At 43.2% G+C, this 26,208-nt stretch overlaps 1 protein-coding gene across 1 annotated transcript in view; it reads left to right on the plus strand.

Moving 5' to 3' along the window:
- LOC134574693 (alpha-2-macroglobulin-like protein 1) overlaps positions 1-26,208 on the plus strand; it is a gene marked incomplete at its 3' end in the record, with an annotated part of 117,709 nt that overhangs the window by 75,143 nt on the left and 16,358 nt on the right. Inside the window, exons 18-28 of the mRNA XM_063433812.1 lie at positions 2,466-2,615; positions 4,286-4,438; positions 4,609-4,696; positions 6,441-6,567; positions 7,128-7,353; positions 13,322-13,448; positions 13,607-13,728; positions 16,225-16,276; positions 16,615-16,704; positions 16,803-16,979; positions 18,717-18,798. Coding sequence (XP_063289882.1) covers positions 2,466-2,615; positions 4,286-4,438; positions 4,609-4,696; positions 6,441-6,567; positions 7,128-7,353; positions 13,322-13,448; positions 13,607-13,728; positions 16,225-16,276; positions 16,615-16,704; positions 16,803-16,979; positions 18,717-18,798 — 1,394 coding nt within the window. The remainder of the gene's footprint in view (positions 1-2,465; positions 2,616-4,285; positions 4,439-4,608; positions 4,697-6,440; positions 6,568-7,127; positions 7,354-13,321; positions 13,449-13,606; positions 13,729-16,224; positions 16,277-16,614; positions 16,705-16,802; positions 16,980-18,716; positions 18,799-26,208) is intronic.

A 26,208-nucleotide genomic window follows, 5' to 3' on the forward strand; every position in this document is an offset into this window, starting at 1 on the left:
ATATAGTCTCCACCTTTACTGTGTTGATTCCCTTTCTGTATTTAAATGTTTCTATCATATACCCCGGTCTTGTCTTTCCTCCAAGTTATACATGTTAAGATCCTTTAACCTTTCCTTGTACGTTTTATCCTACATAGTGCAGGTTGCATGGTGCAGAGTGCGTGATAAAAGTTAAATGGCAAGTTACTGGAAAAGGTTGTTTGGTTGTTTTGATGCTTGGCTTAAACCACGGAGTGAAGGTTACATCTCATACATTTCCGATCAAAGGTTATAGCTCATAAGTCATATGTCACGGACTGCATGTTTCCGGTGACAAGTTATGAGTGTCTGTATAGGTTGTAAAATGTGAGTAGGTGTATGAATTATGTAAACAGTTATACATTATGAAAGCATTAACCAATTATGAACAATTACAAAATATGAGCATTTATAAATTATGAGTATTTAATAATGATAAATTATTAATTATAAGCACAGCTGTTGGGCTGGGCTATATTCTTCAAGGTAATCATTGGTGGATACTGAGCTGTAAAATGATTTAAGTGAATAGTAATTCCATTGTAGCCAGGCAGCTTTCCAAAATGTAGTTGTTGCAAGAGCCTTCCTCACCATCATTTCATATTTTTTTGGAGCAGTCTAAGAATTGTATACAAGAGTAGGTCGTTGGGACATTTTGCTGTTCACCAGTTTCTGGTGATTGTAATTAGTGCAGCAATAAGAATGTGGTATATTAAATACCTCTGTTCTTTCTTAATATTTTTAGGGAATAGATGTAGTGGAAATATCTCAGGTGTTTTGGGAGATTAGCGCCTTTACACACTAAAATTAGAGCTACAAAATCGACCCAGTATAACTTTGGACATGCCCACCAGCATGGTGCAGCATGGTGCCTGTTTCAGGTAGACCAGGGGTGGGGAACCTTCGGCTCTCCAGATGTTTTGGACTACACCTCCCATGATGCTTTGCCAGCATTATGTGTGTAAGAGCATTATGGGGGATGCAGTCCACAACATCTGGAGAGCCGAAGGTTGCCTATCCCTGAGGTAGACATATCCAACATTGAGCTGGAATGTTCAGATTACGGTGGTGTAGGCAGGAGGCAGGCAGGAACTAAATAGCAGCAATACAGAATATTTCTGGTTAGTCCTATGTATGAATATCAAAGGGTGATTTGTTTATGCACTGAGATAATATGTTTCTATTGAGAGTCAAGTGATTTATATTTCAATTATTTCTCCCAGGCTTGCATATCACGTAGTTTAGTGCAATTAGGTTTTTTTCATTCTAATATGTATATAATGTGTTTAGCTCGTTTAAGCCTAAGACTGATCTTATCTTCATCCATCCGTTTTAACTTATTTTCACATTTCTTAAAGTAAATCAACATGTTTCTTCACCCATGAGTGTAGTTGCATATATGAGAAATTAGCTTTTGGGTAAAGTGCATTGTTCTTGCAAATCTGCAAATTTGAGTATGCCTGTCACTTGTACTAGCTGTGAAATGGACCTGATGTCATGTCTTTCCCACAGTTTTGAATAGAACTGTGGAATAAGGGATGCTAGTGTTGCTATGGGTAACGTGGGCAAAATGGAGTCTGTTAAGCGATATTTGCAGATGAATTTGGCCAAAGTATCTTGTGTAAGGACAGTGGTAGGGAGCATATTGTGCCAACTTCACCTGATGCGTTTCGGTATCCAAGCTAGTGACGTGATGGGTTGACCCTCACAGTGAGATATGTGCTGAGCTCACATTTCATGAAATAAACACTGCTTTAAGCTCAGTAATCATACGCTAACTTTGTTTTAAGATCAGTAGTTAATCACTGAGCTCGCATATGCTTAGCTGTGTATCCAGACAACATCAGAAACAAGAAGATCTGTTCTTTGCTCACTTCTCATAGAGTGAGCTCTGCTCTGAACCATCTTCTCATACACTAATCTCTGTTCTTTGCTCATAGAGTGAGCTCTGCTCTGAACCATCTTCTCATACACTAATATCCGTTCTTTGCTCACTTCTCATAGAGTGAGCTCTGCTCTGAACCATCTTCTCATACACTAATATCTGTTCTTTGCTCACTTCTCATAGAGTGAGCTCTGCTCTGAACCATCTTCTCATACACTAATATCTGTTCTTTGTTCACTTCTCATAGAGTGAGCTCTGCTCTGAACCATCTTCTCATACACTAAGATCTGTTCTTTGATCACTTCTCATAGAGTGAGCTCTGCTCTGAACCATCTTCTCATACACTAATCTCTGTTCTTTTCTCATTTCCCAAACAGTGAGCTCTGCTCTGAGCTCGCTTCTCTTACACCAATTTCTGTTCTTTGCTCACTACTCATACAGTTCGCTCTACTCTGTACTCACTTTTGAAAAAAAATATCTCTGCTCTGAGCTCACATCTAATACATTACACTGTGCAGTTTAAGGTATGTACATTAAATCTGTGTTATTTTCTTTGTTGAAGGTGAACTTGAAATTCCCAGTGAGAGAAGCGCTCCCAAAAACTTTACTCAATTTACATATGGAAGCATCGGCTGACTCAGTATGTGGTCTACGAGTTGTGGACAAAAGTGTTCAAATTTCTTACACTGATCAGGAACTGACAGCTGACAAGGTGATAAAACAACAATTTTATGTGTTTATATGAAATACCTAGCTGTCATTATCCCCACGAAGTACTGCAATAATATTAATATAACCAAGTATTATTTTTAATTATCCCTAGTAATATTTGTCATTACATTCCAAGGTGCCATTTAAAAGTTAGATATTGTTATTATTGTTATCCACAGGTATAATTTGCCATATTAAATTTGGGTATTTATTTTTCTCACATTATTCTTGGGGATCACCCGTCATATTTATTATGTTATTGTGAACAATTTTCATTGAGAAGGCACACTTTGATGCACTCAACACTTTGATCCAATGTGCTGGGTTCTTATCTGTTATCAGAATCCTGGCTACAGGCATAGCAGGGGTGAGGGATCTGGAGATGTCTACAGATACAGCAATACTTTGTGATCAAAAGGTTTCATTTCCTGACAGAGACACATAACAGGCTATCCCCTGCAATGCTGGTACAAAATGACCTCCACGCTGCATAGTAGTGCACATAGTCCAAGAACAGTCTTGAAATGTATTTGCTTGCTTTTCCAGATTGTTCTCCTGTTCTTCTACAATATGTTTCTCTTTGAAGTGATAGTGATGGAGGGGACAAATTCCAACACATGGTGCATCAAGTTTATTGTCTTTTGTGCACAGGGTCAGTAAATGCTATGGAATTTGATAATGGTATCCTTTGTCCTTCCATGCAGTTTGCTATAAAGGATCTGAAGGAGTGCATGTACATATGTCTGCCCACAATTCCTTTAAGGAACGCATTAATCTGTTGGTAGTCAAGATGATTTTGGAAGTTTGACATTTGGTGAAAAAAGCCTTCACAATATCAATGATCTGCTAAGTTAAGGCATTATTGTCCTTCTTACTGTTGTGGATGCATGTGTTAATGTCAGTTTAAAAGAACTAGATCATTTAAAGCTTTCAACATAGACAGGCTCAAAATTGAGCGGTCTCAGCAGCCATCTAAGGACTTTATTGATTGTCATGTAACACTGTAAAGAGTCTTCACTATTCTGTGAAGATGGGGTATAAGTGAAGTTGTGCCTATTTCTATTCACAACTGATGTGTGAATCAAGGTGGTCATGGATAGCCTTGTCACTGACAGAGAGACTGGATAAACCTTTCTAAACTCAGGCCGTAACATCAGTTTGAGTTTTAACTGAATGCAATTTGCATTTAGAATTTGGAGAAAGTTGGACAAAAAAGTAGACACATAACGTAGACCTTTCATACAAAGTATGATATTGGGACATTTTTCAAACTATGAATTGATAATAAATGAGTGATAATAAATTAGTACAGAATCAGAAAATTGGTCCCTGGTATTATTTTCATGATATCCCAAGAGTTACGTGATGCCCATGTATTCTAAAATTACCCTGGAATTATATGCTATAAAATCTTTTCCAGTGCCATGTACTGCCTGTGTATTGTTACATTATCCCCAGTGTTATTTGTCATGAAATCCACCAAGTGTCGTATTCTGCTCATATATTGTCACATTATCCAGTGTTATTTGTTATTACATGCCAAAATTCATCTTATGACCATGTATTTGTAACATTATGCTTTGTATTATTTCTTGAGATAACTGTAGAGTTATGTTATGTTTGTGTATTATCACATTATCCCCCATGATCCATTTATGATAATATTCCTAGGTGTACAGCCTGTTCCAATTTTCTGATCGCTCCGGATATGATAGTAGAATTGATGAAATTAATTCATTACCATGCATGAGACGTTACTCATGGACAGTTGACGGCATGCTGAATGGGAATACTCAGTTTACGGACATCCTCAGTCTCTTCAGGGTATTATAACCTGTCTTTCCATCTTTTTCCACGATAAACTTTCTCTGCTGTTCTATTTGTCTGTTTCATATTTTTCTTCAAGGACTCTCTACAGTTCCAAAACGTTCAATGCATTATTTATCATCACTAGATTTTACTTTGTCACGTTTTTCTTCTCAAAACTTTCCTAGGATGTAGGAGTAAAGATCCTGACAAATGCTTTCATTCAGAAGCCACCTGAAAGAACTATGTGCCCCTTGCTACAATTTAAACTTCCCGGTAACTATAAAACAAGATACTTTAAACTTTAAGTATTTCAGTAGTGCCATATTTTTTAATAATGTTTCTTCAACCTTTACTTGAAGCGTCAGGCTGAGTGATTAGAAAAAAAAGACTGCAACAATATTTCAAAGTCACAGGTTTGATTCCTGGAAAGATCAGCTTGTCATGTGTCTTGGCAAAATGAATGCCATTAGGCTGAGTACGTTAGAAAGTACTAGCTATTAGGGAGTACTCAAAAATGGAAAAAACTAAAAGGATAACTCACTAAACACCAGATTGTTGTCCAGGTTGAAATCAGTTCTTTTCACATCTGAACCCTGTACGAAGTATAGGTTTCAGAATATCCACAAAACACCAATTTTAAACAAAATCGAAATCCGCCATGAGGCAGGTGGCAGCAAATCTACTAAACAATTAAATCAAAGGACTGGGCAGCCATTTATGCCAGTCACTAGAAAAACCTCAGCCCATGGTGATGGGACTTGTAAAATTACAAAGGGGAAATGGGAATTGAGTGGTATGGACTTTAAATGTAATAATGAGGATGGACAGATCACTGACAGAGCAGTTGGAAAATGGAGTGAAAAGCCCAATATCCCTTTCCTATATCCCCACCCATTGGCATCTTGTGAGGGCTATTTACTAAACAGGGGAAAATGTTCCCTCAGTAAGTCTGGAGAGAAGTGAGACTTGGCCTACATGCTTTAATAATTCAAAGCATGCTGTAGCCTTTATAAAGGCTTTTTCCTGACTTGAAGTGCATTCTATGCAGTGCCCTCATGGGGTGAAGATGGACATAACTTTGTAGTGTCAAGTTTTTGATTTCTTCATCATGTTTTTAAGATCCCTCCCATTAATGTACAGGGGCCTTTCAGTCACTAGTTTTTTTTTTTTTATTACAGTTAGCAGCCACTGACTGTTTAGTAAATATGTCTCTGGCACAAGATAGGTTTCCCTCCTTCTTTTAGTAATATGGGGGTAAAATTGATCTTAGAGGATTCTTTTTATGACAAATCCCATCTCACTTTTGGCCTTTTTTAAACACAAAATAAATAATATTAATAATAATAAAAAATAAAAGTTATAAAATAATTTAGGAAAAAGTTCAATATTTCTTACAGTACACCTGGTACAGAAATTATATTTATTCTGTTGAATTGTTACAATGTATACATTCCAAAGACTCCTTACAAGACCTGTCTGCGACTTAGAAAAAAACGACTTTTCCAATTCCCCCAATTCCCCCAATTCCCCCAAATTGCTTTAGACTATTTTTGTAGGGAATACCCTCAGCATTCTGAATATGTATCCAGGAGACATGATTATTCATCTTTGCATTATTATTAATATTTTTTGGATATGACTGACTCCTAAATGTCGATTAGCATATGAAGAGGGCTCAAGGTTTGCTAAGCAAAAGCGGCCAACAAGTGGGCAACCAGCAAGTCTTGAAATATATGAAATATTCCACATGCAAATGTAAGGTTTCACACCTGGCCAATGCAACAAAGCTGTAGGTTTGGATGCAAAGTAAGGGACCTGATTTGCAAACCTTATGATCTAACAGATGGCACATTCCTATAATTGGCAAATTAACTTCCAGTGCTGTAAATAGTCTTAGGTTTTAGGTTATACTTTAGTTGCCATATATAGTGTTGGACAATGAGTTTTGTGGTGGTAATGTTCGGCATTTCAGATCATGCCAAAGGAATACATTATACTTTTTACATTTTCTCAACAGTCTTGATGGCGCAAGAAGTCCTAGCTGTTGATGCACCACAGATCAAATTTGACTCAATTCCGGCTCCTGAAAATAATGTTCGGGAAGATTTCCCTGAAACCTGGTTATGGAAACTTATGGTAATTGGGTAAGACAGCTCAGGTACATGATTATAAACTACTATCTGAGGCTGAGTAGAATCTGAGGAGATTTGAGAGAAAGCAGCCAAAAATGGGAACAAAGGTGCAATTTGAAGGAAAACTGAAGATAGGCAGGACATGATGGCAGATTAAGGAAATTAAAGAGACAGGGGAAAAATGGAAGGCTAAAGGAAGAACAAGTAGTAAGAAACGGTTGTGATATAATATATTTTAAGCTGCATAGGGAAGGACAGGGTTGACTGAATTGGAAGAAGGAAGTTAAAGAGGGCATGAAAATGAAAAATTAAGGACAGCTGTCGATGGGTAGGAAAGGGGCATAAAAGAAGGAAGATCAATAAAGTATAACAAAAAATATAACAAAACATATATAAAAAGGAAAATATACATTTGCGATAAGGGGAGGTGCCACTTAGAATGCTGTGCTTAATGAGATACATTTCAAGTCAATTTCACATCTTTTAATTTACACGGTATTCCTTTCCTCTGCATCCTGCCAGGTTCATCTCATATAATCTAATTTCATACCTCTCTCTCCTTTGTCACTCAGTAAAATGGGAAAAGCAGACCTTAATGTTACAGTACCGGACACCATCACAGACTGGAGTGCAGGGATATTCTGTACCGGACCCTCTGGCTTTGGCCTTTCTGCACCTGCATACGTCCGTGCTTTTCAGCCATTCTTTGTGGAGATGAGTCTGCCATATTCTGTGGTCCTGGGAGAGTTATTCAATCTCAAAGCTTCCGTTTTCAACTATCTGGATGACTGTATAAAGGTCACTTTCTCTCTCTCTCTCCCTCTCTTCCCTTCACTCTCTTTCTAGTAATTAACAATGCACAAATATATACCAAAATAGGATGACACATATATTTTAGTAAAGGGTTTCTTAAAGAAACAGTCAGGGTTATTCCATAATGTTCAAATAGCCCGATACAGAATAGGGCAAAACCATCCGGCTATATATGGGGATATTCGGAATGCAAAATCCAGGCATTGTTCACACTATTTAAAAATGAATGCATTTTGCAAATCAGACACCAAATGAGCCTGAATTAGTACTGAATTTCAGCCAGATAGCTGAATCCAAACAATTTGCACACTAGTAGAGATGTCCCGAATAGTTCGCTGGCGAATAGTTCCTGGCGAACATAGCTTGTTCGCGTTTGCCACGGTGGGCGAACATATGCGATGTTCGATCCGCCCCCTATTCATCAACATTGAGTAAACTTTGACCCTGTATCTCACAGTCAGCAGACACATTCCAGCCAATCAGCAGCAGACCCTCCCTCCCAGACCCTCCCACCTCCTGGACAGCATCCATTTTAGATTCATTCGGAAGCTTCATTCTTAGTGAGAGGAGGGACAGTGTAGCTGCTGCTGATTTAATAGGGAAATCGATAGCTAGGCTAGTGTATTCAGTGTCCAATACAGTCCTGAAGGACTCATCTGATCTCTGCTGTAAGGACAGCACCCCAAAAAGCCCTTTTAGGGCTAGAACATCAGTCTGCTTTTTTTTTTTCCTGTGTAATCTAATTGCAGTTGCCTGCCTGCCAGCATGTGTGTCAGGCTCACAGCGTATACTGTGCCAACTTGCCCAGTGCCACCACTCATATCTGGTGTCACAATAGCTTACATTTAAAAAGCAAACAAACTTTTTTGACTGTTATATAATAGCAGTCAGTTTCCTTCACACATGTGCGTTTCAGGGCCTGCCAGGGCACAGTGTCTCACCAGTGCAACTCATATCTGGTGTAACAGTAGTGTACATAAAAAAAAATAGAAATTTGACTGTGAAATAATAGCAGTCAGTTTCCATCACACGTGTGCGTTTCAGGGCCTGCCAGGGCACAGTGTCACACCAGTGCAACTCATATCTGGTGTAACCGTAGTGTACATTTAAAAAAAAAAAAAAAACTAATTTGACTGTGAAATAATAGCAGTCAGTTTCCTTCACGTGTGTGCGTTTCAGGGCGTGCCAGGGCACAGTGTCACGCCAGTGCAACTCATATCTGGTGTAACAGTAGTGTACATAAAAAAAAAAATAGAAATTTGACTGTGAAATAATAGCAGTCAGTTTCCTTCACACGTTTGCGTTTCAGGGCCTGCCAGGCACTCATATCTGGTGTAACAGTAGTGTACATTTAAAAAAAATATACAATTTTGTCTGTAATAGATTGAATAGCAGTTAGTTGTCTGCAAGCGTGTGTGTCAGGCCTACAGCGTCTACTCTGCCAACTTCTGCCAGTGCACAGTGCCACTCATATCTGTTGTCACAGTAGCTTGCACGCATAGTACCACTAATCGAAAAAAAAATGACAGGCAGAGGCAGGCCACCCCGCAGGGGCCGTCGTGGTCATGGTGCTGTGATTCCCTTTGGCCATAGAATAATGCCCAGTGTTCAGAGGCCACGTACCCTTAACTTGAAAAGTTCTGAGGACATAATTGACTGGCTAACACAGGACACACAATCTTCTACAGCTTCCGCTGTTTTGTGTGTCTGCCTCTGACAACAGCGATGCCATTTGCAACCTGTGCCAAAAGAAACTGAGTCGTGGGAAGTCCAACACCCACCTAGGTACAACTGCTTTGCGAAGGTACATGATTGCACATCACAAACACCTATGGGATCAACACATGAGTACAAGCAGCACACAAACTCAAAGCCGCCATCCTCCTCCTGGTCCAGCATCTTCAGCCACATCAACCACTGCTGTCCTCCTTGCCCCCTCTCAACCATCCGCCACTCCGTCTCTCGCCTTGAGCAGTTCTTGCTCATCTGCCCACAGTCAGGTGTCTGTCAAGGACATGTTTGAGCGTAAGAAGCCAATGTCACAAAGTCACCCCCTTGCCCGGCATCTGACAGCTGGTTTGTCTGAACTCTTAGCCTGCCAGCTTTTACCATACAAGCTGGTGGAGTCTGAGGCGTTCAAAAAATTTGTAGCTATTGGGACACCGCAGTGGAAGGTACCCGGCCGAAATTTCTTTGCACAAAAGGCAATCTTCAACCTGTACTCGATTGTGCAAACGGAAGTAATGGCATGTCTGGCACACAGTGTTGGGGCAAGGGTCCATCTTACCACTGATACCTGGTCTGCAAAGCATAGTCAGGGCAGGTATATCACCTACACTGCGCATTGGTTAAACCTGCTGACGGCTGCCAAGCATGGAATGCGTGGCTCTACAGAGGAGTTGGTGACACCGCCACGACTTGCAGGCAGGCCTGCTGCCACCTCCTCTACTCCTCCTACTCAATCCTCTTCCATAACCTCCTCGGCTGAGTCCTCTTCTGCTTCTGCGTCTTGCTCCACATCAACAGCACCCCCCCAGCTCCCTAGGTACTATTCCACATCCCGGATACGGCAGTGTCATGCTGTCTTGGGGTTGACTTGCCTGAAAGCAGAGAGTCACACCGGACCAGCACTCCTGTCCGCCCTGAATGCACAGGTGGATCAGTGGCTGACTCAGCACCAACTGGAGATCGGCAAAGTGGTTTGTGACAACGGAAGAAATTTGTTGGCGGCATTGAATGTGTGTAATCTGATCGTACAACACTTTGTGCATAATTACCCAGGCTTACAGGACTTCCTGAAGCAGGCTAGGAAGGTGTGTGGCCATTTCAGGCGTTCCTACACGGCCATGGCGCACTTTTCAGATATCCAGTGGTGAAACAACATGCCAGTGAGGCACTTGATTTGCGACAGCCCGACACGTTGGAATTCAACACTCCTAATGTTCGACCGCCTGCTCCAACAAGAAAAAGCCGTTAACGACTATTTGTATGACCGGGGTGCTAGGACAGCCTCTGCAGAGCTGGCAATTTTTTTGCCACGTTACTGGACGCTCATGCGCAATGCCTGTAGGCTCATTTTGAGGAGGTGACAAACCTAGTCAGTCGCACCGAAGGCACCATCAGTGACATCATACCATTTGTTTTCTTCCTGGAGCGTGCCCTGCGAAGAGTGCTGGATCAGGCCATAGATGAGCGTGAAGAGGAAGAGGAAGAGTTGTGGTCACCATCACCACCAGAAACAGCCTTATCAGCATCGCTTGCTAGACCTTCGGCAACGCTGGAAGAGGATTGCGAGGAAGAGGAGTCAGAGGAGGAATGTGGCTTTGAGTAGGAGGAGGAAGACCAACCACAACAGGCATCCCAGGGTGCTCGTTGTCACATATCTGGTACCCATGGTGTTGTACGTGGCTGGGGGGAAGAACATACCTTCAGTGAGATCACTGAGGACAAGGAATGGGACATGAGTAGCTCGGCATCCAACCTTGTGAAAATGGGGTCTTTCATGCTGTCGTGCCTGCTGAGGGACCCTCGTATAAAAAGGCTGAAGGAGAATGACCTGTACTGGGTGTCCACGCTACTAGACCCCCGGTATAAGCAGAAAGTGCCTGAAATGTTACCGAATTACGGCAAGTCGGAAAGGATGCAGCAGTTCCAAAATAAATTAAAAAGTATGCTTTACACAGCGTATTAGGGTGATGTCACAGCACAACGGGAATCTAACAGGGGAAGAGGTGACCACGCCGGCAAGGACAGGACGCTTTACAGACGTGTTGTTGATGGAGGACATGCGGAGCTTTTTAAGTCCTACGCATCGCCACAGCCCTTCGGGGTCCACCCTCAGAGAACGACTCGACCGACAGGTAGCAGACTACCTCGCCTTAACTGCAGATATCGACACTCTGAAGAGCGATGAACCCCTTGACTACTGGGTGTGCAAGCTTGACCTGTTGCCTGAGCTATCCCAATTTGCGATAGAACTTCTGACCTGCCCCGCTTCAAGTGTCCTGTCAGAAAGGACCTTCAGTGCAGCAGGAGGTATTGTCACTGAGAAGAGAAGTCGCCTAGGTCAAAAAGGTCTAGATTACTTCACCTTTATTAAGATGAATGAGGGATGGATCCCGAAAGGACTGACAGTGGGCGATACATTCGACTAAAGGCCTAATGAGGGGGACGTAACAGGGATTAAACTGATAAGAATAGTACTACTTAACACACCACTCCTATCTGGTGGCACATTATATTGCACGCGCAGTGCCCCAAATTTGAAGTAGGAGGACCGACCAATCATCTTTTTCCATATCCCGGTTCCTAAAATCGATGCCATATACACGTCCCCTGATAGGGGACGTAACAGGGATTAAACTGATAAGAATAGTACTACTTAACACACCACTCCTATCTGGTGGCACATTATATTGCACGCGCAGTGCCCAAATGTGAAGTAGGAGGACCAACCAATCATCTTTTTCCATCTCCCGGTTCCTAAAATCGATGCCATATACACGTCCCCTGATAGGGGACATAACAGGGATTAAACTGATAAGAATAGTACTACTTAACACACCACTCCTATCTGGTGGCACATTAGATTGCACGCGCAGTGCCCCAAATTTGAAGTAGGAGGACCGACCAAGCATCTTCTTCCATCTCCCGGTTCCTAAAATCGATGCCATATACACGTCCCCTGATAGGGGACGTAACAGGGATTAAACTGATAGGAATAGTACTACTTAACACACCTTATAATAACGCAGAGAGAGGCAATGCAGAGAGAGGAGTCTGAAAAAGAGGAGTCGGAGGAGGAAGGTGGCTTTGAGGAGGTGGAAGACCAAACACAGCAGGCGTCCCAGGGGCTTGTTGTCACCTTTCGGGGATCCTTGGTGTTGTACGTGGCTGGGTGGAGGAAGAGACCTTCAATTACATCAGTGAGGACAAGGAACGGGACATGGCTAGCTTGGTATCCAACCTTGTGCAAATGGGGAGTTTGCGGTTGTGCAAATGGACTGTTTGCGGTGGTTTGCGGTGCGTTAAATGGGGAGTTTGGTCTGTCACTGTGAAGCGGGCTTAATCCTTACACTACCTGATCGATACAACATCATACCTGATGTTTTAAAGCATGTTATTCCAAACAATTTAGGAATGTTAGGTGATTTATGCCCTTTATGGATTAAAACCAGACTCTGCATCAACTATGTAATTTCCCATGGGAGTTTTGCTATGGACCCCCCTCCGGCATGCCACAGTCCAGGTGTTAGTCCCCTTGAAACAACTTTTCCATCACTATTGTGGCCAGAAAGAGTCCCTGTGGGTTTTAAAATTCGCCTGCCTATTGAAGTCTATGGCGGTTCGCCCGGTTCGCCCGTTCGCGAACATTTGCGGAAATTCGCCGTTTGCGAACGAAAAATGTTATGTTCGCGACATCTCTACACACTAGCAGTCAGCTGGCAAATAGTAACCAATCCTTACTGCAAGAGTTAATTATGTGGTGGCTGGCCAGTGATTTGGAGCCAGATGGCACATTTAATAATTGAAAATCTAGACCCTAATGCCTCCAATGCCTTGGCCCCCCTTCAAGTGAATAAGGTTTTAAACTGGCCCTGCTGCACTGCGCCAATCAGCATCTCCTCAAAGAGATGCATTGAATCAATGCATTTCTATGGGGAGCATTCAACGTCTAAATGCAGAGCGCGGAGATGCTGAACATAGGTGCAGCATTGTGCAACACTGAAATAGGAAGCTCCTCTAGCGGCCATCTGAGTGACTCCAAATAGAGATGTCACTAGGCAGAAAAGTAAACACTGCCTTTGCTCATCCTACAGGCATAGGCTACAGACACCAGAACCATTTCATTAGCTTTAGTCATTCTGCTGACTATAGTGTCCCTTTAAACCGAAACTCCTAATTATTCTGAGTGTGTCAGTAGAGTAGTTTACCAAGTTGGTTTATATTTCAGGTACAAGTCTCCATACCTATCAGCCAGGATTTGAAGGTGGACACATGTCCTACATGCCAGTATTCCAGATGCGTGTGTTCAAATCGTAGCATTATCTTCAGTTGGAATGTTACAGTCAAAGCTATTGGTAAATAAGAATATTGTTATCTATTGTTTATTTTAACCAATGTACCATGCTCAATACCACCACATCATGGAATCTGTGCACTCTGCTTTTAACCACAGTGTAATGTTACCTGTACACCATGCTTGTGATGTTCTTACCATGAGATTATGTTCTCCCAGGTTTGGTGACACTCACAGTGAAAGCAGAGGTTGTGAACAGCACAGAACTCTGTGAGGGAAAGAAGATCATAAAGCCAGCTAATGGAAACATAGATATAGAGAAGAGACAACTTCTTGTGAAAGTGAGTAACCCAACAGCTGTCCCTTCTTGGTTGTAGAATCTTACAATAACAAGGACACACTTAATAAAATTAAAACTCCAAAATGTCTCTTATGACAAAACAAAATCCATCTCCTTTCTGTTTTGTTTGATTTTCATTCTGGACATCCCCACTGTAGAAGAATAGGTGTGAGATGTATCAGAAGAATTTGAATCTCAGATTGGAGTTTTAGCTTCATATCAGGAAATATAACACTTCCAATTTTTGTATGCTCAGAATGACTAGGGATAAAAACTACCTAGGACAATGTTGTCAGCACTTTTTCTCATCAGCTATGCCATGGGTTAGGGTGGAGTTATATAATAGTGTACCATAAGGGCATAGAGTCAACTTGGCCCAAATACAACTACATTCTGAGGAACTTGGTGATTACTGTCACCTATACACTGTGGTGACTAAATGGCCAAAGATTCCCAAGAGCCTGTCCATCTAAATGTGCATTGACTCCTCCCAACTCTCAGGATTAGTCTCAAAAATGTTATTACACCTTTTATCTCTATTTACTAGCAAAGGAACGGGTTCTGTAAGCTTTTAACCCCTTAAGGACCAAACTTCTGGAATAAAAGGGAATCATGACATGTCACACACGTCATGTGTCCTTAAGGGGTTAAACGTTTTTTTTTGTTTTTTTTAAAAAGTAGAGAATAATATGATTACAATCACAATTATTTATAGAGAGACAACATTTTCCGTACAATTGAACAATAAGTAAACAAGAAAAATGTGAACTTCTAACATAACATGATTGACATACTGCTACAGTAAGTGAAGAGGGCCCTGCTTAAACATCATTCATTGTCCAATGTTGCCAACTAAAACACTCAAATACTTATTTTTTTCCTAAGGATATATGAATTTAATAATGTTCACAATACTTTAGCTCTCCTTTCAGTGCAGATGAATTCTTAACGATTTAGACAAGGGATATGGACTATTTTACATTATATATTTTACATCGGTGCTATTGCTCAGGAATCATGGCTGCCATATATAAATAACTACAAAAATACTGTGCAAAGAATAAACAGGAGCAAAAAAAAATATTTCTGAACATGTTCTGGGGTTGTACCCCTGCTTATTTCACTTTAAAAGCAAGGTCAAAGGCTATTGCACAACTCTTCTTTGGTATATAATATTGGTACAGTTATGAAACCCCCTGTTATTTTTAGGTAACCTCTAGTTTGATAATTTTTGCCCTGCCCTGCAAAATATTATTTTGAATTACAAAGTGTTTTTTTGTAGCCAAGGCTTTAGCTAATACATCCTGAAATAATATGAATTTCTCTTGTAGCAGGACAAGCTAATTTTATGTCTCAGCTGATGTGATCAGCCTGCAGCTTCATGGATGTATACCAGCAATATGAGACCTTAAAGCAAAATCAGACTGCTGGGAACTATAGTTTGATACAGAGCTCTTTAATTTTCACTGGGAAATTAGTAGTTATTTTCCATGGCTTTCACTGTTTTTGAACGATAGCTTTTGTACATGTTCCCAGTACATCATGTACCCTTATAACCCATGGCCACCCTCCCTCTGTCTCATACCTTACATAAATTCAAATGGACAAAGAGGGACTCTAATTTTAGGGGTGGGAGTGAATTTGTTTTTAAAAATTCTAGGTGACTGTTTTGCTATGCTTTGGGATGCAAAGAATCACACCAATATAAATAAAAAATAATTTATTACATAGATCAATAGTATCGTTAAAAAGAATATTTAAAAAAAATTAAGGAAGAATACATCACCAATTAATATGCAAAATCAAGGTCCACACTTTAGGCTGGGAAGCTCCGGTCCGCCATTGGCCAGGAGTAAATTAATCTGGAATGCTTACAGGATGCTTCTGACCAAAAAACAGAAGTCCCAGCTTTTTATAATTGTATAAATAGAGGTGTAAATAAGTAGTTCATGCAACTGACATGCGCATTTCATACATGTGAGAGTGCAGCTTACAAGACATCCGCCCACTCTGAACGCTTGCCAGACACACAGTATCTCCTGAGTCATATGATAAAACATCTGCACTTTGTTTTGGAAGATTCTGGAGCACTGGGTAGTGTGCCCAGAATATTGCAAAATCATAAAATACTAAGATACTTTTTAACTAAATAGCTTTAACCCCTTAAGGACCAAACTTCTGGAATAAAAGGGAATCATGACGTGTCAGACATGTCATGTGTCCTTAAGGGGTTAAAAAGCGATCAGCAATATATATCCATACAATTGGCAAATGTAATTTAGAACAAAAACAATGTATCTTATTTACACAAACTGATTTCAAAACACAGTTATTGTAGTTTAAAGATTCATTACTGGGAGTATTGTTGATGTGGAACCCTGTTATACACTCAGACACACCAACAACACGGAGTAAACAGGGACACTTGGGAGGTGTATCCTCTCCACTGTCTCCTCTCCACAAATTTATGTTCTGTTTTTGTATCTTTATCCATTAGCCTGGAGGCATCAGGAAGGAAAAGTCGCAATCGTTCTTTTACTGTTTGAAAGGTAAAATCATATCACCAATCAATGATTTTACTTGTATCTTGACAAAAAAGAAACAATTAAACAATTGTGTTATTTGGTTATTTAATTAATACCTGCCCTTCTCATTCCGTCATCCTGCTTTCGCTTTCCTACCTTCTCAATCTTCTGTTCACCTTTATTACCTGTCCTTCGCTGTCTTCTATTGTACCTCCATTACCAGAACTTTTTTTGCTGCCAGACAGAAATTTCATGCTCATCAGGTCCAATAGAATTGTTAGTTGGTTTCAGGTTATGGTCCACACTGTTATTTTACATAGTTACTCTTACCATATGATATATTTTATTTTTACTTTTATTAGGGTCAAGTGAAAAAATACTGGGATCATTCTCTTTGCTTCTTCTTGACGTTGTTGTGGAAAATTCTGTGAACGCCTATATATATGTCATGGGTAAGAGAGAAATATCTGTGTATCCTCCAGTGGCATATAGCTGTGTAAAACCTGTGCTTTTCTCTGGTGGCATATGGTGACACATTACTACGTTGCAGGTGACCTACTGGGCTCATCGTTGCAGAATTTGAACAACCTGCTGCAGATGCCTTATGGTTGTGGGGAGCAGAACATGTTAACCACTTCTACCATAGTATACGTTTTACAATATCTGGAGGCCACAGGCCAGTTGACCCCTGAAGTGAGATCACAAGCTACGAGCTACCTCCAGAGTGGTAAGTTATCTTTTAATCCTTTAAAACCTTTTGAATTCCTTTTAATTGTAGACTAAATGGATCACCTCCATGTACTTGGTTTACATGCTGAGTTTTTCATATTTTCTTTTAATGTTATATACATGTTCCTGAATTCTTTAAATGATGGTCTTGTGGTCCTACCAATATAGTTTAGACTTCATAAGCAATTTAGTTTATGAATAACATTAATAGTGTGATGCTTGATAATTTCCTTACTTTCCTTTTCTTAGATTCCGGACATAAATCTGATGACAGTAATGTAGTGAAATACAAGTTAACAATGAATTCCACACATTAAACCACTGTTTGTCATAAATGTTTCATCCTGACATACCATATAAACATTGTCACATTATAGAGTTGAAGTAAACAGTTTAACAGTATCCTGCCTAATAGAGTGTATAATAAACATCTAAAAGAAAAAGTGAGGTTTAAAGAGTAAGGAAAGGGGGGAAGGAGAGGACTGATGAGCACAAGGCGCCTGACTCAATGTCTGTTGACTATCCATCTAGAGTTGTGGTAATAAGTCGTGATTCGTCTTTGATCTGGTGAACGTCTGTTGTCATGGACTTACCAGTTACCAGGGCCCATTATTTGGGAGTGGTCTAGTTGAGAGCAATTCTACTTTTAGATGGTTGGGTTTTATTTATGTTACTCTGAATATATGTTGCCGTATTTTCTTAAAAGAACACTATAGAGTCAGGAACACAAACATGTAACCCTATAGTGCAAAACCCACCATTTAGGTGGCTTGCCCCCCCTTAGCCCCATTAAAAGGAATTAAAACACACCTTATTTCCAGCCCCTCATGGGTCCAACAGCGCTGGCTTCGCCCCGTTGGTGACATCATCAGAATTGCCAATTTTTAGCCAATCCAATGCTTTCTAATGGGGAAAGCATCGGATTGGATAAAATCGGCAAGGGGGCATGGCCAAACGCCTCAGAAACTCACTGACAGACACACACACACTTAGACACACACATTCACTTACAGACACACACATACACACTTACAGACACACACACACACACACATTCACTGACAGACACACACTCATTCACAAATTATTATTTTATAAATTTTATTTTAAATCCTCCCAGCCTCCCTGGGAGAGCTGGAGTGGATTACTTATTTGCTGTCCAATGGGGCTGTTGGGCGGGCAGGCAGGGGGTCGACAGGCTGAGTAGGTGGCGAGGGAGCTCTGATTTTCCCACTCAGCTCCTCACGCGCTGCTTAGTGATGCCGGGAGCCGGAGTGACGTCATATTCCGGCTCCCGTCTTCATTAAGTGGCGCGCGCGCGAGGGAGCTGAGCAGGAAGAGCTCAGGTGAGCATGCTTCCTTGCTGCCCGCCGCCTGCCTCGGGGGAGCTCAAAGGACACAAAGCAAACAAGGGATCTGCCTGGGCGTTTGGGGGTGGCTTTTTTTGCCTCCCCTTGCAAAGTGCCGCCCAAGGCAGATGCCTTGTTTGCCTCGCGGAAGATACGTCCCTGGTGGGAGGGGAGCTTAAATCTAATGGCCATTGGAGTGATACTAAAAACCTCCAGTTATTTATAGGGATAGGGATTTGGGATAGTGTGCAAGTAACTCCTTTCTTATTTTTTTTTTTACCTTTGCCTATCTATGCACTTCTGTCTTTCTCTTTTGTTTTGCCTATTCTGCTCTTGTATAACAGCATATGGAACCAAAATTGTTGATATACACCTTTCTTTTGCAGGGTATCAACGAGAGCTAAATTATAAGCATTCAGATGGATCATATAGTGCATTTGGAGAGTCAGATGGTGAGGGCAGTACTTGGTGAGTATGGGGAATTTTATTTCCCCAGTAAGATCATGTATTACAGTGTTTAATTGAATTTAATTATTTATTTTATATTTATGTTAAATAGTGTTGTCGCGAACCCGGAATTTTCGGTTCGCGAACGGCGAAAGCGAACTTCCGCAAATGTTCGCGAACCGCGCGAACCGCCATTGACTTCAATTGGCAGGCGAATTTTAAAAACAACAGGGACTCTTTCTGGCCACAATAGTGATGGAAAAGTTGTTTCAAGGGGACTAACACCTGGACTGTGGCATGCCAGAGGGGGATCCATGGCAAAACTCCCATGGAAAATTGCACAGTTGATGCAGAGTCTGCTTTTAATCCATAAAGGGCAGACATCACCTAACATTGACACCTGTCCTCAAAGCCCAGCCCTGATACACACTGACACAGAGCAGAATAGAGACTATTCTCCCTACATAGGGTCACTTGGCAGATATGGATTGACACCTGTCCTCAAAACCCCTAATACACACTGACACAGAGCAGAATAGAGACTGTTCCCCCTACATAGGGTCACTTGGCAGATATGGATTGACACCTGTCCTCAAAACCCCTGATACACACTGACACAGAGCAGAATAGAGACTGTTCCTTGTCCACAGAGACCATGATACACACTGACACAGAGCAGAATAGGGACTGTTCCCCCTACATAGGGTCACTTGGCAGATATGGATTGACACCTATCCTAATGATCCCTGATACACACTGACACAGAGCAGAATAGAGACTGTTCCCCCTACATAGGGTCACTTGGCAGATATGGATTGACACCTATCCTAATGATCCCTGATACACACTGACACAGAGCAGAGTAGGGACTGTTCCTCCTACATAGGGTCACTTGGCAGATATGGATTGACACCTATCCTAATGATCCCTGATACACACTGACACAGAGCAGAATAGAGACTGTTCCCCCTACATAGGGTCACTTGGCAGATATGGATTGACACCTATCCTAATGATCCCTGATACACACTGACACAGAGCAGAATAGGGACTGTTCCTCCTACATAGGGTCACTTGGCAGATATGGATTGACACCTGTCCTAATGATCCCTGATACACACTGACACAGAGCAGAATAGGGACTGTTCCTCCTACATAGGGTCACTTAGCAGATATGGATTGACACCTGTCCTAATGATCCCTGATACACACTGACACAGAGCAGAATAGAGACTGTTCCCCCTACATAGGGTCACTTGGCAGATATGGATTGACACCTATCCTAATGATCCCTGATACACACTGACACAGAGCAGAATAGGGACTGTTCCTCCTACATAGGGTCACTTGGCAGATATGGATTGACACCTGTCCTAATGATCCCTGATACACACTGACACAGAGCAGAATAGGGACTGTTCCTCCTACATAGGGTCACTTGGCAGATATGGATTGACACCTGTCCTAATGATCCCTGATACACACTGACACAAAGCAGAATAGAGACTGTTCCTCCTACATAGGGTCACTTGGCAGATATGGATTGACACCTGTCCTAATGATCCCTGATACACACTGACACAGAGCAGAATAGAGACTGTTCCCCCTACATAGGGTCACTTGGCAGATATGGATTGACACCTATCCTAATGATCCCTGATACACACTGACACAGAGCAGAATAGGGACTGTTCCTCCTACATAGGGTCACTTGGCAGATATGGATTGACACCTGTCCTAATGATCCCTGATGCACACTGACACAGAGCAGAATAGATATGGATTGACAAATCCCTGACAAACAGCTACCACATGCAAGGAAGGCAGCAGGGGCGCAAATGACCCACTCCCGACGCGGGAAGGTAGTGACGACAAATAACAATACAGGCCTCTTTAGAGGCCCTGTGATTGTAATCAGTCCACTTGAAATCCTTTAACTTTGATCAATTGGAGGGAAGTCTGGTGCAGAGCCACTGACCCATGCACAGGGCCAGCCTTAGGCCTTTGGGGGACCCTGTGCAAGAAATCTTCCCGACGCGGGAAGGTAGTGACGACAAATAACAATACAGTACTCTTTAGAGGCCCTGTGATTGTAATCAGTCCACTTGAAATCCTTTAACTTTGATCAATTGGAGGGAAGTCTGGTGCAGAGCCACTGACCCATGCGCAGGGCCAGCCTTAGGCCTTTGGGCGCCCTGTGCAAGAAATCTTCCCGACGCGGGAAGGTAGTGACGACAAATAACAATACAGGACTCTTTAGAGGCCCTGTGATTGTAATCAGTCCACTTGAAATCCTTTAACTTTGATCAATTGGAGGGAAGTCTGGTGCAGAGCCACTGACCCATGCACAGGGCCAGCCTTAGGCCTTTGGGGGACCCTGTGCAAGAAATCTTCCCGACGCGGGAAGGTAGTGACGACAAATAACAATACAGTACTCTTTAGAGGCCCTGTGATTGTAATCAGTCCACTTGAAATCCTTTAACTTTGATCAATTGGAGGGAAGTCTGGTGCAGAGCCACTGACCCATGCGCAGGGCCAGCCTTAGGCCTTTGGGCGCCCTGTGCAAGAAATCTTCCCGACGCGGGAAGGTAGTGACGACAAATAACAATACAGGACTCTTTAGAGGCCCTGTGATTGTAATCAGTCCACTTGAAATCCTTTAACTTTGATCAATTGGAGGGAAGTCTGGTGCAGAGCCACTGACCCATGCGCAGGGCCAGCCTTAGGCCTTTGGGCGCCCTGTGCAAGAAATCTTCCCGACGCGGGAAGGTAGTGACGACAAATAACAATACAGGACTCTTTAGATTTTCCAGACCCTGGGGTTGACATTAGTCCAGATTTACATCTTGTGACCCATGAGGATGTTCCAGGCACTACTTGTGAAATAAAGACAGATAATAAAGTGAATGATCCTTCTCCTTGGGACTTGCACCCTGTCGTTGAAGGTGGAGTAGGCAATGGCAAGAGCATGCTGTGGGTAGTCAGTGCAAACACTCTCTTCCCGGTGAATAATGAGGAGACTAACTATGATGACGTTATTTGCGTTGAAAGTAATGATGCCAGAGATCTTTTGAAACCATATGGAAGGAACGAATTGGTTAAAAGAAAGGCAAGAGACCACCTGCATATAGACAAGAATACGCATAAGAGAAAGAAGAGAACAGGTGAAAAAGAGAAGCTGCAGACTGCCTATCTGCAAATAGTTGAGTTATGTCCTGAAGATGTCCGTGTTACCACAGTGCAGACTCTGTTTGATACACTACTGAGGAGAGTCAGAGAAACCCCAGATCTTTACGTATTGGATGAGTCGGTGCGTGGAGTTGCAGAGAACGTAGAACAAGAAATATTTAAACTTTTCCTGTGTACTGACAGCAGATATACATAGGGTCACTTGGCAGATATGGATTGACACCTGTCCTCAAAACCCCTGATACACACTGACACAGAGCAGAATAGGGACTGTTACCCCTACATAGGGTCACTTGGAAGATATGGATTGACAAATCCCTGACAAACAGCTACCACATGCAAGGAAGGCAGCAGGGGCGCAAATGACCCACTCCCGACGCGGGAAGGTAGTGACGACAAATAACAATACAGGACTCTTTAGAGGCCCTGTAATTGTAATCAGTCCACTTGCACCAGTGGGCCTAAAAATTAGGCATGTACACATGCCTGAAAAATTTGGTATTGTTGCAGCCGCTGCTGTAGCAGCGTCCAGAAAAATTGATGTTTGTTTCACAGGCAGAAAGTGCCCTAAAACATGGCGGCTTGAACCCTAGTTGGTGGCGGATAAGTCACGCAAGTCAAACGTCATTCAGAGCTAAAATACAGCAGCGTGTGGCAATTTTTAGCCCAAGGCAGCTCATCTCATCAGGCCTTTTTTAATTGAATGTATCGCCCAGTGTCAGTCCCTTCAAGATCCATCCCTCATTCATCTTAATAAAGGTGAGGTAATCTAGACTTTTTTGACCTAGGCGACTTCTCTTCTCAGTGACAATACCTCCTGCTGCACTGAAGGTCCTTTCTGACAGGACACTTGAAGCGGGGCAGGCCAGAAGTTCTATCGCAAATTGGGATAGCTCAGGCCACAGGTCAAGCCTGCACACCCAGTAGTCAAGTGGTTCATCGCTCCTCAGAGTGTCGATATCTGCAGTTAAGGCGAGGTATTCTGCTACCTGTCGGTCGAGTCGCTCTCTGAGGGTGGATCCCGAAGGGCTGTGGCGATGCATAGGACTTAAAAAGGTCCGCATGTCCTCCATCAACAACACGTCTTTAAAGCATCCTGTCCTTGCCGGCGTGGTCGTGGGAGGAGGAGGAGGAGGATGACTTCCACCTCTCCCCCTGTTAGATTCCCGTTGTGCTGTGACATCACCCTTATACGCTGTGTAAAGCATACTTTTTAATTTATTTTGCAAATGCTGCATCCTTTCCGACTTGTTGTAATTGGGTAACATTTCCGCCACTTTCTGCTTATACCGGGGGTCTAGTAGCGTGGACACCCAGTACAGGTCGTTCTCCTTCAGCCTTTTTATACGAGGGTCCCTCAACAGGCAGGACAGCATGAAAGACCCCATTTGCACAAGGTTGGATGCCGAGCTACTCATTTCCCGTTCCTCCTCCTCACTGATGTAATTGAAGGTATGTTCTTCCCCCCAGCCACGTACAACACCACGGGTACCAGATAGGTGACAATGAGCACCCTGGGATGCCTGTTGTGTTTGGTCTTGCTCCTCCTCCTCCTCCTCAAAGCTACAATCCTCCTCTGACTCCTCTTCCTCACAATCCTCTTCCAGCGTTGCCGCAGGTCCAGCAAGCGATGCTGATAAGGCTGTTTCTGGTGGTGATGGTGACCACAACTCTTCCTCTTCCTCTTCACGCTCATCTACAGCCTGATCCAGCACTCTTCGCAGGGCACGCTCCATGAAGAAAACAAATGGTATGATGTCGCTGATGGTGCCTTCGGTGCGACTGACTAGGTTTGTCACCTCCTCAAAAGGACGCATGAGCCTACAGGCATTGCGCATGAGCGTCCAGTAACGTGGCAAAAAAATTCCCAGCTCCCCAGAGGCTGTCCTAGCACCCAGGTCATACAAATATTCATTAACAGCTTTTTCTTGTTGGAGCAGGCGGTCGAACATTAGGAGTGTTGAATTCCAACGTGTAGGGCTGTCGCAAATCAAGCGCCTCACTGGCATGTTGTTTCGCCGCTGGATATCGACAAAGTGAGCCATGGCCGTGTAGGAACGCCTGAAATGGCCACACACCTTCCTGGCCTGTTTCAGGACGTCCTGTAAGCCTGTGTACTTATGCACAAAGCGTTGTACGATCAGATTACACAGATGTGCCATGCACGGCACATGTGTCAACTTGCCCAACTTCAATGCCGCTATCAAATTTTTTCCGTTGTCACACACCACTTTGCCGATATCCAGTTGCTGCGGAGTCAGCCACTTTTCCACCTGTGCGTTCAGGGCGGACAGGAGTGCTTGTCCGGTGTGACTCTCTGCTTTCAAGCAAGTCAAACCCAAGACGGCGTGACACTGCCGTATCCGGGATGTGGAATAGTACCTGGGTAGCTGGGGGGGTGCCGTTGATGTGGAGCAAGAAGCAGCGGCACAAGAGGACTCAGCCGAGGAGGTTATGGAAGAGGATGGAGTAGGAGGAGTAGAGGAGGTGGCAGCAGGACTGCCTGCAATTCGTGGCGGTGTCACCAACTCCTCTGCAATGCCACGCATTCCTTGCTTGTCACCCGTCAGCAGGTTTACCCAATGCGCAGTGTAGGTGATATACCTACCCTGACCATGCTTTGCAGACCAGGTATCAGTGGTCAGATGGACCCTTGCCCCAACACTGTGTGCCAGACATGCCATGACTTCCTTTTGCACAATCGAGTACAAGTTGGGGATTGCCTTTTGTGAAAAGAAATTCCGGCCGGGTACCTTCCACTGCGGTGTCCCAATAGCTACAAAAACGCCTCAGACTCAACCAGATTGTATGGTAAAAGCTGGCGGGCTAATAGTTCGGACAAGCCAGCTGTCAGACGCTGGGCAAGGGGGTGACTTGGTGACATTGGCTTCTTACGCTCAAACATGTCCTTGACAGACACATGACTGTGGGCAGATGAGCGGGAACTGCTCAAGGCGGGAGACGGAGTGGCGGATGGTTGAGAGGGGGCAAGAAGGACAGCAGTGGTTGACGTGGCTGAAGATGCTGGACCAGGAGGAGGATGGCGACTTAGAGTAGGCGTGCTGCTTGTACTCATGTGTTGATCCCATAGGCGTTTGTGATGTGAGATCATGTGCCTTCGCAAAGCAGTTGTACCTAGGTGGGTGTTGGACCTCCCACGACTCAGTTTCCTTTGGCACAGGTTGCAAATGGCATCGCTGTTGTCAGAGGCAGACACACAAAAAAAATGCCACACTGCTGAGCTCTGCAATGACGGCATTCTGGTGGTGGACACAGCATGCGTTGATTGGCGTGCTGTCGGGCTGACCCCGGGTGCCGATGCATGCTGTCTGACTTTGCCACTAGCTCCTTGCGACGACCCCCCCCTGCTTCCAACTGGTCTCCTCCTCCTCCTCTCTGTCTCCCCATCTGAACTTTCGCCCTGTTCTTCTTCTCTTCTAGCGGGCACCCACGTGACATCCATGGACGCATCGTCATCATCAACCGCTTCGCTTGTATCTGACAATTCAGAAAAGGAAGCAGCAGCGGGTACAACATCATCATCATCACACCGTACCTCCATGTGTTTAATGCTGCCTGCCTGAGACATATCCCTGTTATCTACATCCTCTAGTAATAATGGTTGCGCATCACTCATTTCTTCAAACGGGTGTGTGAATAACTCCTCTGACATACCAAGTAAAGCGGCTGTGGTGCTAGTTTTGGTGGTGGCGGCAGGTGGGTGAGTGCTAATTTGAGAGGTGCCTGAAGCTAAGCTGGAGGAGGATGGTGCGTCAAGGTTCCGAGCGGAGGCTGTACAAGATTGGGTGTCCTGTGTTAGCCAGTCAACTATGTCCTCAGAACTTTTCAAGTTCAGGGTACGTGGCTTCTGAAAACTGGGCATTATTCTAGGGCAAAAGGGAATCACAGCACCACGACCACGACGGCCCCTGCGGGGTGGCCTGCCTCTGCCTGTCATTTTTTTGTGAACTGTAACAGTTCTGCAGAGCACACACTGTAGGCCTGAGACACCCGCTTGAAGACAAGTAACTGCTATTCAATCTATAACAGTGAAAAACTAATTTTGGTTGTAAAAGCACGCTATAGAGACACAAGATATGAGTGGCATTTGTCAAAGCACACTGGCACAGGTCTGCAGAGCACACGCTGAAGTAGGCCTGAGACACCCGCTTGAAGACAAGTAACTGCTATTCAATCTATAACAGTGAAAAACAAATTTTGTTTTTAAAAGCACGCTATAGA

This window comes from Pelobates fuscus, chromosome 10, assembly GCF_036172605.1.
Source record: "Pelobates fuscus isolate aPelFus1 chromosome 10, aPelFus1.pri, whole genome shotgun sequence".
NCBI classification, from domain to species: Eukaryota; Metazoa; Chordata; class Amphibia; order Anura; family Pelobatidae; genus Pelobates; species Pelobates fuscus.